General features: G+C 42.8%; 1 protein-coding gene across 9 annotated transcripts in view; it reads left to right on the plus strand.

Annotated features, from left to right (window-relative positions):
• elavl4 (ELAV like neuron-specific RNA binding protein 4) overlaps positions 1–18,833 on the plus strand; it is a 78,816-nt gene that overhangs the window by 11,322 nt on the left and 48,661 nt on the right. Inside the window, exon 1 of one of the 9 annotated variants that reach the window (XM_080297531.1) lies at positions 6,587–7,981. The exons of 5 other annotated variants lie outside the window; for them this stretch is intronic. In XM_080297531.1, the coding sequence (XP_080153657.1) occupies positions 7,973–7,981 (9 nt within the window). In that variant the 5' untranslated portion in view covers positions 6,587–7,972. Of the gene's footprint in view, positions 1–6,586; positions 7,982–8,920; positions 9,203–18,833 lie in introns of those variants that run through there. 3 more of the 9 variants (XM_080297527.1, XM_080297526.1, XM_080297530.1) reach the window with 3 other exon arrangements.

Here is an 18,833-nt window from a genome sequence, read left to right on the forward strand (position 1 = left end):
TGTATAATCTTAATATGTATGATTATTTGTGAAGTAACTGGGTAGATGTTAGAGAGTTACAAAATAAATGTAATTGCTATCTGGGAAAATTATGCAATTAAATCACAGTTACTAATAAACATACTGGCGGATATAAAGGGTTATATGGGGAATATAAAATCTGGGTTTTTTTGCATGTTATTGCAAAATTTACTTCATTTGGGATATTCGCTGATAACTTGGGTCAGCAGAGCCACCGTGATAAATTTGCATGCCAAATTTCAACAGCAGGATGGCTTACAACAAGTTATCTCTACTACTCAGGAGGCTCCGATCATTTGGCAGTATGAATTTAAATTTTGAGTGTTGCTTTTGATCGATTCTCTTGTTTGAATTTGCACCACCTCTTGGCTGCCAGTCAGTGCACATTGCTCTATCCTGAAACTCGAATACCAGGGCGGGTTGCCAAGTCGTTGGACAGGAACGGCTTTCGGGACCAGAAATTGAACAATATTTTCCTTCTAAAATTAGAAAGCGACGGTAATATTACTGGACAGACTATTTACCAGTGGCAGAAATGCTGTCAACATCATGGGGATTTATCTAGAACCTGTAGAAATCTTTTGTAATATAATATTTATATCTTTTTGGAAACATACATTTTATATGTTGCTTTCCTTTCAGGACTTTAAAATATTTACATTAGGTGTTGCTTTTTTAATAATCTGTACCTTATTACATTTGAAAACCAGCTCTCTCAAAACGTTCTTTTAACATCTTTTCTCGCAGAATTACATTTATTTATCCTGACTTAATGTTACAAAGCGAAGATTTACTACAGAATGTGCCTGGTGCCTTTTGTACAAAACGTCTTGGTATTTTCACAGGGGAAAATAATTTCTTGACTGTTTGCTTCTAATGACTTTTTTCTCTTTAATCGGCTAAATGCTCCAACGACGCAAAATAACCGAAACATGTCTCTAAGCATGTAGGCATTTAAACTGAAATCCAGTGGGGTTTTTCTTGTGCATTACCCACTCGCTTTTCTTCAAGCATGAGAAAGGGCGGTTAAGCATGAAGTGACATTTGGAGAGCTGGATTTGTGCGGCGTGGGCATGTTTTGGTGCACAGTGCCGATGGCCAGCTCAACGAAGGACCGTGGATGTGTCTAATTTCTGAAAGGTTATTTCTTATCAAAAGCCACAGTGGTGTAAATTATGCGGATCTGATAGCGTAGGGTTTTTGATGAGGTTTTAAACACCGCAGAGTTTCTAACAAAAAAGGGGACTCGTTTCTGCAGAAAGATGACTGCAGAAACGACAAAAAGTAAATATTGTACATAAAATGCTCGTAGAGTGAGCAGCGGCAATTAAAGAACCTCAAGTGGGAAACACTGCGCGTTCTGTGTTGCTGTAGGGTGTGTGTGTGTGTGTGTAAGTGGGGGGAGTTGTGATTAAAGCCTCCACCAGATGGACCACAGCGGTCGCCCTGTGAGCATGGCTGTACCCCGACCAGGATCAAACGCAAAACGGGCTGCCATCCTCACAGCCCCAGAGCCCACCAATAAATCCCCATGATCCACTGACCCACCACACTACGGCTTCATTTTACACATACAGTTTATACTAGAGAGCACAACATCAACAGAAAGAGTGCAGCTCGGCGTCCTAATGATTGCCCCTCATCTTTTACTTCAACTATATGCAAATACGGATCTTTACATTATCTATACATCTACAGCTAGCGGAAACTTTATGATTACTGAGAGAGCTGTTGGCCTGCTGAAGTTGAATGTCACCCCAAGCTGTGGACCACTCTGTTGTCCAAATGGACACTAATCCACCAGAGTCCTGTTGAGAATACACTCTCGGTGCCAGAACACATGCCAGACTCAACAGCAAATGCATAGCTAAGCCTTTCTGGGCACCTACACAAGCCATCTCTCATTTGTGTTCCGTTACAACCTCAAAGACCATTATGACCATCATCTCTTTCATATAAAAGGGAGGGGCGATCACAGTGCTGGCTTAATAGGTTCGGTTTATATGCATTCATGTGTAGATTTGGTGTATTTATATATATTTCCTGATATTTTCACGCATTAGAAAAAAGAAGAAGTAGAAAAACAGCAGGGATTTTGAATTAAAACAACAAACGAGGACTGTAAGAGTGCAGAGTTTACATAGTGGCTGAACAAGCACACACCCTCAGATAGAGACAGCGCTTTCAAACAGCCCCCTGTCACATCTCTGCAGCTTGCAAAGCTCCAGCCATACCAAACAGCTTTGAGTTAAAGTTGAAGAAAGTGGCTGTGACAAATGCAGCACAGCCTTGTTCCGGGATCAGCGTGAAGAATTCATTTCTGATCTAAGGAGTTTCTACGAGGGAGAGTGACACAGGCAGGGGTTAAGCTGACTGCATATCATGCCCAGTGACACGGAGAGAAGAGGATGTAGGAGGAAAGCACCAACTAGATTAGCTCAATTTCACCAAAGAGGGGAAAAAAAGCCTTTAATGTGATGTACATTTAGTTAACATCCGCCATTCGAGGGATCCTCTTTCTGTCTCAGGTTACCGTGAGTTAACAGATTTGTAAATGGCAGGCCAGTGTGGGATTTACTCATTAGTTTTTCTAAGGAAAAAGATCATTCAAAATGAAAATTTACACGAGCAACATCAGAAACAAGGCATTCAGAGCACAGGGCTGTAACTCGTTTCGATTTGGTTACATTGGAACGCAGGATAAGTGCTTGATTTTTACAGCAGGTTTGAGATTTGTAATATTTGTTCACTTTGTACTCTTGTACATTTATCCCTTTTCTTCCAAAATAATTTAACATCATGTGCCCTTGGTCACTTAAATAAGATGCCATTGTGTTGATTCTGTTTGTCCTGCTTATAGACACGGGTTTTGTGGTAGGACTATGTCCAGCTGCTGTAATCCATTACTAAACTGCCAGAGCACTGTAGCCCAGTGGGGCCTGCTTTTGAGGAGAAAGAAAAGAGGTGATTTGACTGATGATGTAGGCACACCGCGCATCTGTGACTTACCAAGCATCAGCCAAATAGTGTGTACGATTTCTTCATGAAAGTAAACCTTCTTGTCTTAAAAATGAAACCAAGCAACAAAAGTCAGCAGAGTCCAAACTGCCCATTGTTGTCCAGAAACAGACATGTTATCGTGTTAATAGCTGTCTGGCAGCTAGACCCGGCGATGCTGATTTTGTCACTGGAGATAGGCAAGCTGAAGGCTGTGATTCTCATTTGTTGATTGTTACCGGCAGAGGGTGGACACCTGCCAGGAAAGAGGCAGTCATCAGTCTGAGTAGCACAGCAAGATGCTTCTACTGCCAGAACTTCAATAGAGCAACTAAATCTATCCTTCAAGGGCAAATCAAAAAGATCCTAAGTGAACCACGGCACACCGAGGAGGGTGCGCTGAGCTATTAAATGTATTAGGCTGTTTTACTGTGTCGACTGCTGTGAATTATGGGATGTTTTTAAACCGAAATTAACAAGGCCTGATAAGTATTTTATTATTCTCCACGGGTCTGTTAAAATACCGTTTTGTCCTCAATTACTGTGTTTTGCCATACTGCGATAATTCAGGTTCGTACTGTTTTCTGTCGGAAGACGAGTTTTTCCTTCCAAACACAAGTTTTCCTTCTCTTGTTAATTATCAAGGTATTTTCTTCCAGCACTTTGAGGTAACACCTCAACTGGCAGCTTCACTTCTCTCCCTTTAAATAGAAGCCTTATTATGCAGAGTGAAACATAGGACAGGTGTTGAAACACTGCGTGTGACAGTTAACAAGACTCAAACCGAGAGCACCCACAATTATCACTGTCTGCACACTGCATACTCAAACCGAACCTGCTATACGGCGTACGCTATTCTTCACCTGCTCTTTCGCACTTGTTACCAGAACGCTACGTGTTGGCTGCTTCCAGAGTATAATGTGTAAGCACAGCTTTAGTATGTGTAATTGTGCAAACCTCTCCCATTGCGCGTACACAAACAGATCCTTCTGGGTGTGGCAGAGATGTAGCATCCTGAGTTTGTGCAGGAAAATCAGAATGAGTAAAAGAGTAAGTGGAACTACGCAGTCTGCAGTTAATCCATTAAGGTCTGTGACTAGGAGGGGTTTAGGGAGGAGAAGCTGGGCTGAAGAGAGGGCAGGAAGAGTTCATGACAATTAGCCAGCTCTCTGCTTTCAGAATTAGCAGGTTGGAAGCACAGGATGAAAATACTTCGGAGGTGCAGGCCTTACATCTCCAGCTGTACAACAGAGACTGTGTGAGAGTGTGACACGCTCCATGAATAAAATTTTTGTGTATGCCTAGAATCAGCTGTCCTTTTTGTGTGTGTTTATGGATAAGAGCCAGAGCCAATAAGCGAGATGGGGCTTCACATTGCTGACAGTGTGGCTGGTCCTGCTGGGTTATAGCCACAAAAGCTTTTTAACTTTCAAAATGTTGCAAAAGGAAAGAAATATCATTTATCTGCTTAAAAACGATTTAGCGATCAGTCATCATCTAAAAGGCCAAATAATGCATCCAATCAAAACTAGGCACTTTTTGTGCAAAGTATGACAAAATGAAAATGCAATTAAGAAGAGTAGCCCGTTTAGTTATTAGCATTAATTGCTTTTTTAAATTTATCCAGTGCTGCATTGCAGTTTATGTGCGCTAGACATAAACTGTACATAAAGACAGGCCAGATCCACGAGATAATGAGCTGTACTGTAATATACAATCTGGAGAGTATCTCAACATGAATGCCCTTGATAGAGTATCTTAACCACTCCCCCCATCTGTCCACGCACAATATTATAATGCTCAGTGTATGTCCTTAAGTATGGCAGCAACATGGCTCCGTCTTTGATATGCGTCTGTGTACAGAACCTGCACGCACTCCATAACACCGCGCACGGGAAAGAACAGATTGTGTTTATAGCTGGTAGTCACTTTCATTGCCTTTTAAAATCATTGTCCTGTAGCGCAATCTAGCAAAATGACACACAAAGCAAGACAACTGCGAGGGACTATTTTCACTTTCAAATCATATTCTCATTTAGAGAAAAGGTTATTTGGTTTATATTACAGTGGAGAGAAAAACAACCTCCAAACACTGTCTATTATGAAATAAGAAAATTATCACCCACTTTATTTTACTGCTTCTACACACTGGCAGTTAAAAGTTGACAAAACACATAGACAAAATTTAAAAAAAAAAAAATAGGCGTGATTTGTATGCAAGTCACTGCCATAGATTTGACTTTCTACTCCTTACAGTAGGGAATTAAAATGCAACAATAAAAACACAGTTTGGTCAAGAATATTAAAGGCTGTTGGGTGGAGAATGTCTTTTCCTGGGTCCTACCCAAAGCCTTTATTAAACTCAAAGGTCAGCGCAGGAGGATAAAAGATGGATAGAAGACGGAGGGTTTGTTGCCTGTACTATTCAGCTGCAAATTTTGCTTCTCTCTGCTCTGTGGCAGAAAAGATAAAAAGCACATCACAAAGGAAGAGAGACAGAGATGCACTTCTATTTTAATCCATTTTCATTGTGCTTCATTCTACATTACTCTGCCTCTCTTATGTTATGTACCGTGTGATCAGTACAAATCTCCAGACTGCAAGTGCCAGCATATTTTTTTATTCTATCTGAAACAATAGCGAGCTTGTTCAGCCCATCTTTCCCCCTTGTGCACGTGCATGTCTACTGCTCCGACCTAATGGAAGGCGTAGTAAGGTTTCTCATTAGTATGTCAGCCACATGGCTTGGTTAGCTAGCTAGTTGTAGCTAAACAGACAGGTGGACGTTAGGGAAGAAGCAGAGAAACTGGGAAGCTTTAGTTCAGTCCTAACACATTTTTTCCCCCTGTTTTTTTAACAGTGTTTTTTTTTTCCCACTGTGTTCATTTGGGAGCTAATTTGTCAACCTACTTGAGTGTATGGTTGAAAATCCCAATTTAAAATTGTATAAATACACATAGTGTTATTTCAGGTGTCAAGGTAGTTATTGTGTGTACAGTGCGTCCCCTGTGTTTTTACAGTAGATTATATATGTAGAATATGGCCCTTTCATGTGTTGCAGAGGTTGTAATTTAGTTTCAGACACAAAAAACTCACACTCAAGTGATTTTCAGTAGATGGTTAGCTTTAAGACCTGAAAATAATAACCCGTGCTGTTATTCTCAAATGCTTTGACATGTCAAAAAGTAGTGCCAGGTGGTCCAGTGGGACTGTAGGTCCCTTGTTGATTAAACAACTGCTTACCACTATTTTTCGAATAAACGTTGTATTTAATCAGTGGCTAGAGACTTGTAACTAACCATTACCATTTTTTAATACTAAACACAATCAATAAAAGCAATTTGCTTTCAAACTTTTCAGATTAAATATCTATATTATACTGGAGTCTTGTATCAGGATATATTTTGAGCTGCAAGATGAGGAGATACCTCTCTTAGCTTAATGGATGTCCACTAGTTCCATTAGGTTTGCTGGGCCTCGCATAGCTGAAGGCTAGTTGAAACAAAACAGCAGGAGATTAAGAGTTGACAGCCTCTTATTGCTGCATAGAACACGAGGAAAAACAATATGATAATGTGCTGCGAAACTGATGATGTTTTGATCTCTTGGCAACCCGAGGATATAGCCACTGCAATATCAAATGAGGCTTTATGTTCATCTACAGCATAAGGTGTTTGAATGTGTTATAGAGCGGGAGCCAGAATATGTGTGCATGCGAATATATTATGTGTGCTAATAGGTATAGTAGGGTGTCAAGCAACATGTGTTTCCGTATTTGCATTCTGATTGTACGCATTCGTGTGTATGTGTGTGTTTGTATGTAGCCTGGTTTGAAGCTTCAGCCAAGAATTTCTGCCTGCAAGGTAACTGTGTTAAAGGGAAGCAAGAGCTCCCTCTTCTTGTCTGCCCGAGTTAGAGGCCAGGTGGACAAAATCAACCTGAGGCAGGTTTGGGGCTTGACAAAGACAGTTTAAGCTAGCTGCCCCCACCCATTAATATTCATTATTACTAAACTGTAATGAATATTACCATAATTGTCAGAGTAATTGGCAGTATCAGTAATTATGAATTTGATATGATAGCAGCATTTTGATTAAATATGCTCGCTCTTCAACACAGTAAACCAGGGATGTGTGCCCTGCTGCTTAATGGTTAGATTGTAGTTTGATTGTAGTTTGTAGGGGTTTTTTTCTAAGAAGAGTAATTTGGAAGTTTTTTTGTTTTTTGGGGGTGGGGGGGTTGATGAGGCTGCAGTAAAATAACTGTAGAAGAACGGCTTCTGAGGAGGAGGGGGAGAGGTGTACACATGGCTTGACGACTGCGGCAATCATGCAAATAACCTTGCAGGCGCGCTCGTACTAACACACTCCTCCGTGCACGTGTTAGAGAGCGTGCAGCTCGCGCATAATTATCAACAGTGAAGTAGTGCATATATGCGAACACGAAACCTCCTTAAAAAAGCTTCCCTGGCACCTGTCTTCCCGCGCGATGCTTCAATGCCATCCCGCGTCGTGGACCACAAGAGCCTGCCTCCCAGGCTCTCATCCGCGAGCGCACCGCCCCGTCCTCACCTCCGCAGCCAATGGGAGAAGACGCGCGAGATGACTGGACAATCCGTAAATGGCTTTTGGGGGAAAGGTAGACGGTGTTTGCTCGCCGCGAATCTTTTGCTTTCCTTCCTCTTGACGCGGTGTTTGTTTTAAGGGGAGTGCCTTTTTGTGTTTTTGCGCTGGCCGAGGGCTTCCGGGGGCTTCCGCACACACAGGCGCGCGCGCGGTTTTGCTTCTGTTTTGTTTTGGGGATTCCTTTTTTTCCTGTAGACTCACTACACCACGACCCCGGTTCATTTATCCCCTTTAAAAAACAAGCCGCTGCTCCTCTGTCCGACTCTCCTCCCTGACTTCGCCGGCTTTTATAGTACCGAGAACACCGACACCGACAGCCCGTCACAAGAATGGTCATGGTGAGTAGATGTCGTAGTACTCGCTTGTGTCTTTATTGTGCCACATGAGCTTTATTTCACTGTGACCATGTAGCCTATCGCAGCGGTAAGATAAATAAATAAATAATAACAATAACAATAATAAAATGTTGGGACAACATTTCTTTGAGCTTCTTACTTTAAAAAAATTAACAAAATTACAACAGTTACCCCGTTTAAAGACGTTTTTTGTCTTGCATTTCTTTGGGATGCACCTGCTTGGACAGGTGTGTGCAGACTTCCCGCGAGTTCGTGTTCGTGGTTTCGTTCTGTTATATTTGAAGCCGTCGTAGGTTTAAAGGGTCTAAATCGGCATTAAAGTAATCGAACATTATTTAAAACGTAAACTTTACTTTTGCGTGTGCGTAAGTGTCTGCGTGTGAAGTAGGGAGGCAGGGAGTGAGGGAGACAGCGATGGCCTGTATGCACACACAGTCGTATAAATGTACGGGGGATTTTAACATGCAACCCAGTAATAGCTAATTTATATACACAGTGCTGCGCAGGCATCCTATTACCATAGCGCCCGAGGCTGTAAGCGCTCTGCTCCGCGCTGCTCACTCAAGCACAGACAGACCTCAGCAGCGATTGATTGCTTTGCTGGGATTCAGAGAGCCTTTTCTCTGCCAAACCGGGCTGCGGCTGGCGTGTGCCGAGGAGGGCTCGGAGCCAGCCAGAGAGCGAAGGTGTTAACACTGATGGAGGGGAGGGGAGGCCGAGGGCTGACGGGCAAGCCGAGAAGCCAATCAGAGACTCTAAAAGAAAGTCGGGGGAGTGAGTGGGCGTGGGCGGGCTCTGACCTTCCAGCTGAGCAGGCGAATGGGCAGGTGGTTGTGGGAAGGAGGGGAGGGTTGGTGGGGAGAGGGGGTGGGGGCAAGGAGGGAGGGTGGTAGGAGGGAGAGCCTTACTGCAGCCCAGCACTCACATCCATTCTGCTCTCAGCATCTGTGGAAGAAGGCGATGTTTGCTCCGTACACCTCCAGCACGCTGCTCTCTGCTCGCTGCTAAGACTCAGAATCAGGCAGAGAGGAAGAGTGCAGAGGAGAGGAAAAATAAGGAGACTGTGTCAGAGGAGAATAAGAGTTTTAAAAAGAGTAGGGGATTTTTCTTTTCTGAGGCGTTGCTGTAGCTGTTGTGTGAGGAGAGAGAGAACGTGAGACAACGGCCAGCATCTCCCAAATGGAGTGGAATGGGTTTAAGATGGTAAGGAAGGCTACGGGCAGCCTGCCACTATACTTGAATGTGCGATGATAACTGCTGGTTAATTTTGAGTATCCTATAGTGAGCTGAGTAGCTTGTAGTTGTAGATATACTGTCCACCCACAGTCAGTCAGAATTATTCTTCTTGCTGCGATACTGTTGAACTATTGTTGTGCAGAATGTTAAGTTCCTTCTTACGGGGACGAGGGCTACAGCGGGGGGTTACACTGTAGGTTCGTGGGCAGAATGAAAAAATGAGGGAGGCAGATGGAGGGACGGAGACGGATATCGGGCTAATGAGAAACGTGCGGAGGAAGGAAAAGAAGTAAGGAAATAGGGAAGGAAGGGTTAAAAGAGGGGAACAGCACCCATTTTATGTTGAAGTCAGGGCTGTGTAGGTGTCCCCTGTTTTTCCAGCCTTTGCACCACTCTGAAATATTTACCTGTGTATAGTGCTGCAGAGGTGGATCGCACATGGTTGAGGGTTAAATGTCTTTTTACATGGTAAGGAAACTGGACTTTTTTGTGGATTTGCCATTCATTTATGCAAAGTACTGCATGTAAGTTAAATGAGTAGCCATGTTATCTGTCACGCCGCTTGTATAGACAGTCCGAGGGTGTGCTGTCCATGTATTGTGCCAGAGCTGAAGAAAAGATGGGAGTAGGTGTGTGAGTTACGCGCATGACTGGATTACAATAGATTATAATGTCGTGCATTCTTTCCCTCATTCTCAAGTTTTATGCCCCTTACGGCTATGTGTAAGTGCGTGCGCGAGCTCACTTGTCAGCACAGGAGTGATGATTACAAGCTGTTAAAGTATTCTGCTTTGCCTGCTCTCGCTGAATTTCACTTTAACATTGCATCCATTTACCCATTCATCCATCACATTCAAGCGACAGAGTGAGAGGTAGACTAATAAAACTAGCAGCCATTTTATTCCCAGTTGTTTTTTTACCTGTCAGAAACAGAAAGACAAAGTTGAGCCTCGTTGCCGATTCATCAATGCTATGACTGCAGAGTCATTATTATTATTTAGCATCTATCTTTTTTCAAAATGGTTCACTTGCCATCATCAAAGTGGACTGACTCACTTGGGCATTTCCACTAGGAACAACAGAAGCATTTGTCAGCAAGTACATTTTTTATTTGCGTTCACCGGCTAGTTTTCCTTCGGAATGTAATCAAAATGCTAATTGAAAGGAAGGCGACTCTTCCTTGGGTGCTGCAGCTACGGGCACTAGCTGGCATGCTGGCAGCCGTAGTGTAGCATGGGTGTAGAGGCCTGTATCACAGATAGAGTGGTGACGTAAGAAGACAAACGTAGGGGTGTGAGAGAAAGCGTGTGCAGCATTAAATTTGTAGATACAGACACAACTTAGTTTGGAAGAGGTGGACGCACAATGTGAATGACAAGGACCAGTGAGAGAGCGGGTGACAAAGTGGAATATTCATTAGTATTGGAGGTATTAGATGAGTGTGCATCCATGAAGCCTCCTGATGCGAACCAGTGGGGGACCTGCTCTAGAGACAGGCCATCATTTTACAAAAATACACACAGATACACACAAATGCGCAGTGGCTCTATTACCCCGAGGCAGAACACCACAAGCTCGAAGGTTACACATCAATGCTAATAGGGCGGGGTGTATGAGGAATTTATTAGCTACAGTGCACTGACCATGTGCTCGGGATTTAAATGTAACTGAAGATCAAAGACCTGAGACACGAACAGATGGGTGTACGAGTATGTAGCATGTAAGGTTTTTGAAGGAACAATAAAAGTGATTTGCAGACACAGAGGAAAAATATGTGGATGATAAGTTCACAAATACAGAACTAGAGCTACACAGACAATAAAGAAACACTGCTTCATCAGTTCAGTGACAGGTTAGCATGCGCTTCTGCACGACTGGTTCTGTGTGTTTGTGTGATTGCGTGTGTGCATCAGAGGGCCGACTGACACGTGTACAGATGGAGAGTGACATTGTTAAGTAGAGCCTCATTAGAGACCAAGCAAATACATAAAGCGAGAGGGGTGAAGTGGTTCGGACAGAGGAACAGCTGCCTCTTAATCTTCTTTCCAGTTGTCTTTACACAAACATCCGCTCTGACGGATTTAATGTGAATGTTTGCGTTGCATTATTTACTGTTGACCAGACCTTTAACTGTTCCTGGTGTTATCATGATCATAGCGGGGTTTAAACTTAGTCTTACACTATTACCAGATCCACAGATATTTTGCCTTTGTAACTATATTTAATTACAGATATTAATAATATTGATAGCAAAAAAAAATAAACTTCTTCTTCTTTTTATTTTCAAACTTATATGTTTTCATATTTCAACTCGGTGAAATAATTTGCTTCTATACTGAAAGTTGCCTCTTATTACAAAGCTGACAAACTGAGGCAGAACACTCGGACCTCTGATGTTTGTCACAGAATAACAAAATCCCCCAAAAACAGCCTCCTTTGACTTCCTTTAAACTCCTCTCCTGGGTCAGTGCTGATTTGCTGTTTGCTTTTAAGAGGATTTATCAAAACTAGCAGCTTGTAATTTATACTGAAGATAAAAAATAGACTTTTAGGTTTAAGTGAAAAATTTGTATTGTCCCTGGTTATGCATTGCTTGTCAGCACTAATTTCTCACCAAGTTTTATAAAGTTTACTTTAGACAAGGACAAATGCAAAATAAGCAGAAGGCCTATGGCGGTCTTCTGTTTGTCGTGTTAAGAGAGCACAGTTATGGCTGTGCTGCTGTTACTGTTGTTGATTCAGTTTTTACAGGCAGAGGTTTTTCACATCCACAGTAATTAGATGAAATGTCAAATGGTCACATTGTGTGCGTTGCGTGGTGTTGTTTATATACAGTATGTAGGTGTTACTGTGTCTCATACTGTGTGTGCCGCCTCTCTAGCTGTAGGTGTAAATGACCAGACCCATTCAGGCACATTAAAAAGGATTTATCAAAGCTGAGACACGTAGAGAGAAGTCAGCAAGGATAATGGCAACTTTAGTGCAGCGAGTCCAATAAAAACATCCTATAGAGAGTTTTCTCAGGAGACTTTTAGATAGATGTGATAGTGATGTGTGAACCAGAGAAAAGGAGTTTAACTATGTATGCATCTGTGCAGATTCTGCAGGAATTAATATTCCTGATTAAAATCTGATAGTTAAATATTTTAAGAAGGTGATGACCAAACAGGTCGTACACCTGAAAAGATACAATTACCCTCCCCTACACAAACACAAAAAAATGAAATCAGAATTACCCCAGACAAAATATTTATTATCCCTTGAGACTAACACATCCCATTTATGTATAAATATGTAGCTGGCTGACATTTCAAAAGTAAAGATTTGATTTGCATGTGACATAACAGTACTAAGATGCCAGGATATTTGGGTTTGCGCTTACTTTGAGCCAAGAGCTTGTGCCACTGCTGCAGCGTATTTTGCGTGACGACATTATGCAATCTATCAGCTTTTTGGTGGTACATCGAAAAATATTTTGTTGTCTTTAAATGTCTTTTCCACTTTTCTTTAAACAAAAGCTGGATGGAAGCAGTTAATGAGCCAAAAGCCTGTTTGAATAAGAAGCTGCTGTAACAATCTCTGTCCCAATTAGCACGCTTTGGTTTTTAAATATTCCTTTTGTGCGAAGCCTAAACACACATGAAGACTCACAAAACGGTCACGTTGAAAATTTAATAGGCTTCCACAGTGATTTCCTTCATTTATTTAAAATGTTTTTTTTCCCTCTCCTTTTTAAAAAAGCTAGAAATTTGAGAGGCATGGTGAGGCATTCTGCTGTGAGGGGAACAGCATTCACAAATACTAGACCTAATTCCTTTGGCAGCAGCTCAAACTGCTACAGACAGACACATAATCAGCTGGGGAGTGTTAGCGCCTCAGCCCACTAGCAAACACAGGACCGAGCCCTTGTTGTGCATCGCTGCTTTTCAGAATAAATATCCCGATGGAAAATACAGTGGGAGGAAAGAGGTATTCATGTGTATATGGCTCTTTGTTCAGTCAAAAATACAGAAAGAGAGAGGAACACTGGCTTTCCTAGCTACTTTACTGCTCGTTCTACTCGATCCACTCTCTCCCTCATCTTCTCTATGTCCCTCGCCCCTCCTTCTCTTTCTCTCATCCTCCACTGTACCCTGTGTGTTTTGGTATTCATACAGATGTTTGGATTTGACTGGCAGTTTCTCCTGAGACTGTGCACAAGCGGCTGACTCGTCTCATCTGCATTTTGCATCCCAGGAAAAAAGGGAACAGAAAGCAGTGGAAAGCGTCAGCAGGCAGACGGGCTGTGTGAATGTGTAAGAGTGAGAGCGTGTGTGTGTGTACACGTTGCATGTTTTTTTTCCTATTTTTTGGCTTTGGCAGCTTAACTGGCCCCAGTGCTGTAGCCGTGTGATGTTTAAAGGACGTTTCAAGGTCATGCTTTCGACAGGCCTCACCGCCTCTGACATATTAAACATTTATATATTTCTGTAGCCAGATGAATTATAGATTGAACATGCAACTGAACATGCTACAAAATGGCACCATTGTTGCTGGTAATAGACACATTAAGGCCTACAAAAACAGAATCCCACACAGTGTCATTTAGAGTTATCTTCAGTAGCAATGCGAACACAAGGAGGAAAAAGACCAGTGTTGCCATATGGAATAAACCAAGACACCAGGAAATCTCATAAACTCATAAAGCTAGGGGCCACTGTGTATGCTAAAACTAACACACGAAACTACAGCATCTTCTCATATATATATATATATATATATATATATATATATATATATATATATATATATATATATATATATATATATATATATATGTATGTATATGTATACATACAATAAACACAGGAAGAAGAGGTTGATAAAAAGGCTATTTTCCCCGAGATCAACCATACTTACCCAGCATAGGTTCAGCAGTGCGAGCTAACTACGCAGATCTGGGATGGCATCTCTGATAATAGATTTGTTTGTCCCGAAAGGAATACGGATGATTACAGTAAACGCATTTTCCCTTAACAATTGAGAGGAATGTCATCCCTCCTAAACAGTACACCTTGATGGAAATGAAGAATATGGTACATCAGATCCTTATCGTAACCAACAAACGTCAGGATTAGTCATGATCAGCACCTGTCAAGTCGATACTGGAGGTACAGAGAGAGAAAAGAAAAGGGGAGAGAAAATTGGAACGGTAGGAAGGTAGATTTGTGCTATCTTGTAGATGCACGGCTCTCCGGCACATTCTGTCAGACTAAAAAGCGCTGCTGCTGAATTTTCCGTGGCAATCAGCCACCTCCCTCTATACATTGTCTCCTAAGCATACGCCACAGTATATGAACAGAGATAGTCTCCTGTAGACATTTTCAATTACTCTGCACTACGTAGCAGTAGGGGGGATTAATCTGTTCGTTTGAATGCACGCCACACTTAATGGTTTAGCTGGTGTGCCGCGGGCCTCGTCTGTTAGCTGTGCTGGTATACATGTAGGCTTGTGTGTCTCGCTCTCCTATCTTCGTGCTGCAGTAGAAGCCATTTATGATTGCACCACTCTCACATCGAGTTAAACTGAGATTAGACTTTCACAGATGACAAGTCAAACTCCAGACTGATTGTGTAGCTACTAGTATGGGGAAACTTTATAGTTTTAGAAAAGTGACTGAAATATTAAGGTATCAGACTCGAGGCATATTCAAAAGACGGCTATTTTTTTAGGTTTATATGGTAGTTAATGTAACAAAAGCTTTAAATGATGCCAAGATTCTATCTGTACCAAAGACTCAAAAGAGCAAAGTACATATGCGTGAAATAGGCATGAAATAGTTTGCTATTTCAATATCGCTTAGCATAGGACGACGATTACCGAGCAGCCGCCACTGGATTGCTGTAAAGTTTCAGCTTGTCACTCTATCAGTGAAGCTGTAACCTCCTCTGCCTCTACACGTAGCTTTGAGTTATTCTTTGCCTTCATCAAAATGTTTACTCATTAAGACAGATGACGGACGGCTGTCCTTTTCCCTTGCAGCTATTTGATTATATGAGCTCCGGTTCAGAGTCGAATCAATAACCAGATTAGTTCAGAGCACGCATATACACACCAGCATACACTCACATAGTACCCAGGGCTGTGGAATGAATTCTCCAGTACAACGGTCATTCGGTGTCTATGTGATTTAGCTCTATGCCTTTGCTGCAAGGCAGACGCACGCGCACGTACGTGCACACATACGCACACAGGCAGGCCGTGTCTGAGATGCCGCTGATGGGGGAAACAGTGATTAGATTAGGACGAGCACTGCCTCTGCTTAGCAGCCAGGCAAGTGTTCCTGTCTCTCCCTTGTTCTCTCTGTAAGTGCTGTGCTGTAGGTTTTGTTCTTATCGTATACCCCCAGGCTGTTTATAGCTTTTTAAATACCTGTTAAACAAAGCCAATATTACCACTTCCAGCCTCAAACCAGTTTTAATTAGACCCACTACTGTGAATTATGCTGAAAATTGAGTTCAGTCAGAGGAGTGTACAAGTTTCTTATTCTGTTGGTCTCCCCTTATGGGGAGGTTACTTTTAGCATGGCTATAAGGTAGTGCAAGCAAGTAATACGCGTTAGGTTGCGATACCGAAGCATTGCTGAATTGCTTATTTTTGACCCAACATGTGCAGGTGGGCACAGAAACAGGGAGAATGTTTGAGAGGTTGAGTGAATCTTGTGTATTTGTGCATGATGCCATATGTTTGTTTATGTATGCACTAGTTTTCCTTAGTGTGTTTTGCTAAAGATAGGAGGCAATCTCACTAAAATGGCTGGTTGCCTGCACAGGTGCGTGGCCGCGTTCACCTGCCAGCTACTTGTGGAGGTGGTGTCCTCGCTCATGACACATGGTGCTGATTCAGTCAGATGAGCCCGCCTGCTCTGCCTGCCTTGTTGTCGGTTTTTGCGTCCTCTGTCCCCGTTCCCACCCGGCGAAAAGCAGCTTCAGCTCAACACGGAAATGAGTGTTGTACAGAAACATAAGCTTTTCCCTGAAATGCAACTCAGAGTAGTGCAAGTCTTTGTCATGGCGCTACTGTAGGTTCTGTTGCAGTGTCACAAGAGCCGCAGTCTGTAAAAGTAACCAAATGTTAACCGAGCCATTGCAAACAGGATTTTCGTATTCTAAAAATGGATGGACACATTTTGTGTCATGTTAAATCACAGCTATATCAGGGATCACAAACACAAACCTATTCTCCACCATCCATGGAAACGAGGTAATTACTTTGTGAATAAACCCCACATGTTAGATAGATACCATCTCCACTAAAACCTTTAACCACATTTACATTTAATTAAGGATGGAAATGGAAATGTAGCAGCTGAGACCATGATTTAGCCTCTTTAATCCACCAAAATGTTCTAGCTTAGGGCCTCGACAATGATCACTCCCATCAGTCACAGGGATTACAGCAGGACAGACAGTGATGCACAGCAGAGACATCTTGCTGATTTGACTGAGCTGGAAGCTGAGGTGCTGGCCACACTAGCTAGAAGTGGAACAAAGGCTGGGAAGCTGTTCATGGGATTTGATGCCCTTCAGGGGAAGACCGCTGTTGGGAAGATGGCACTGCAGTGACTTGCAGCTCAGGGCTGAGAAATAGGGGTCAAAGGCATCGGGCAAGGGACTAGCCCTGGCACGGGTGTGAAACTAGAGGAACTGTGATGAGGACCTGAGAGGCGAGGCCAGGGCTGGGGCTAAGGGACAGGGACTTGGACTGACAGGCAAGGCCAGGCCTTCAATTCCAAGGCCCGGTCCCCTGTGCTCCAGGCTTCAGCCAAACAGCTAGGCAGGTGTCCAGCTGATCTCATGCGCCCACAAGGGATGAACTGCAGAGCACCAGTCACTGGAGCTCAACAAATTGAAGTGTCATCTCCAGAGTCAAGATGCTCACCAATTTTCTGCATGCGTTGGTGCAGAGTTGGGATTCAGCCAGTGGACAAATGGCTTCAGTTCCGCCTACAGTTTGGTTGAGCAAAGGAGACTTTGGCGTGTGTGTCTGTGTGTGTGAATGAGAACGACTGTACGTATGTATAGAGCAATGCAGGTCCTCAGAGTCTCTGTGCTTAAAGGATGCTCTCTGTATGGAAAATATGCATTTAAAAATTACATATAAGTGATTGGACCAGATAAATCTGAATAGAGTGGAGAAAGTTATATGACTCCTTCATATACATTCAAATGCAAAGTGTGTCAGTATTTACGTTCAGCCAGACTCTCAGAAACAAGTGATACTGAGGAATACATCAGAGCTTCATCATCTGAAAATAAGAACACTGGGTCGTCCTATAATTGTCTGTGAAATCTTGAGCTCTTGAGATAACCCACAGCAATTGGCCCTATCCTATCATCTCCTGACCTCTGACCTTACACAAGTATGTGCTGATTACCCAGGGGCTGCGAGGAAGTGTGTGGGAAAGCTGCATCGATCTCACTGGAAGACTGAAACATCACAAAAAAGAAGCGAGAGGGAAAAAAAAGTCAAGCCAAAGTTAAATGAAAAATTGCTTACGTACACGTCTCGCGCGGTCTGGAACATTTATTATTCTGAGTCACACAGAGAGAAAAGAGGTGGAGGAGGATAGAAGAAGAGAAGAATCCATTTGGTAAAGTAGATGCAGATCAATGAGACTGGAGGCAGGCAGGCCAGAGTGCAACAGAGGAAGGGTGTGTGTGTGTGTGGGTTGGTGAGTATCTGTGATGTGTCTGTGTGTGTGCTTGCGTGCATGAGGCGTCCCAGATTACTTTCCCTGATTGATCCGGCCCAGCATCCGTCTGACCTGCAGGACATTTCAGAGCTCGGAAGAGGATGGTGGAGGTGGAGAGATGGAGAGAGAGATCTCCAGGAAGAAAAGGAGAGGAGAGAAAAATAAAAATCAATAGCGCAGAGAGCATTACACGGAACTCGACTGGCCGAGAAACTGAGATAGTAAAGTCGTATTAATCTCTTTGTGTCTAAGTCAGTTTGGTAAGAACTCCAATTCCGTTTCAGTTTGTCAGACTGAGAGAGAATTGAAGTTTGCTTTGTGGTGGCAAGAGGCGGGCACGTAATTAGCAGTGCGTCTGTAGCTGACAGCAAATCCAGAATTTGACCTGATCCATTCGTTTCTCATTTTAAAAACTGGTCAGAATTTTAAAGAATAAAACAAGTTGGAAAAGGCATAAGGAAATGGCAAATTATATAAAGCAAGATGATGAGGCAAAGTCAGATGGTTGCATGCTGGCTCCATTTTGTAGCTGCCAGGCAGTGTGTCTATCAGTGGAGAGATCCTGCAGCATACTGTCTGCTCCACAGTCTCTACAGCCTCCATCTATCCTGGCCAAGTCAGGGTAAATTGATTGTCTAAGCTCTGTAAGAGAAGGGGGGGGGGGGGCTGCACCAGGCCAGAAAAATAAAGTGGTAGCTTTATTGGCTAAAAGCGGAACAGGAGGGATAAACGTGAAACGGAAGTTAAAACGACTTTGTCATCTAAATTCTGGTAAAACTGTACCACCGGTGTCTTAGGCACGTGGAGAAAAGAAATGTGAGCTTGTCTTGTGCATAATATGGAGGAAAAGGTAGACTAAAACG

The sequence above is a fragment of the Astatotilapia calliptera genome, chromosome 23 (assembly GCF_964374335.1).
Source record: "Astatotilapia calliptera chromosome 23, fAstCal68.1, whole genome shotgun sequence".
Classification (NCBI taxonomy): Eukaryota; Metazoa; Chordata; class Actinopteri; order Cichliformes; family Cichlidae; genus Astatotilapia; species Astatotilapia calliptera.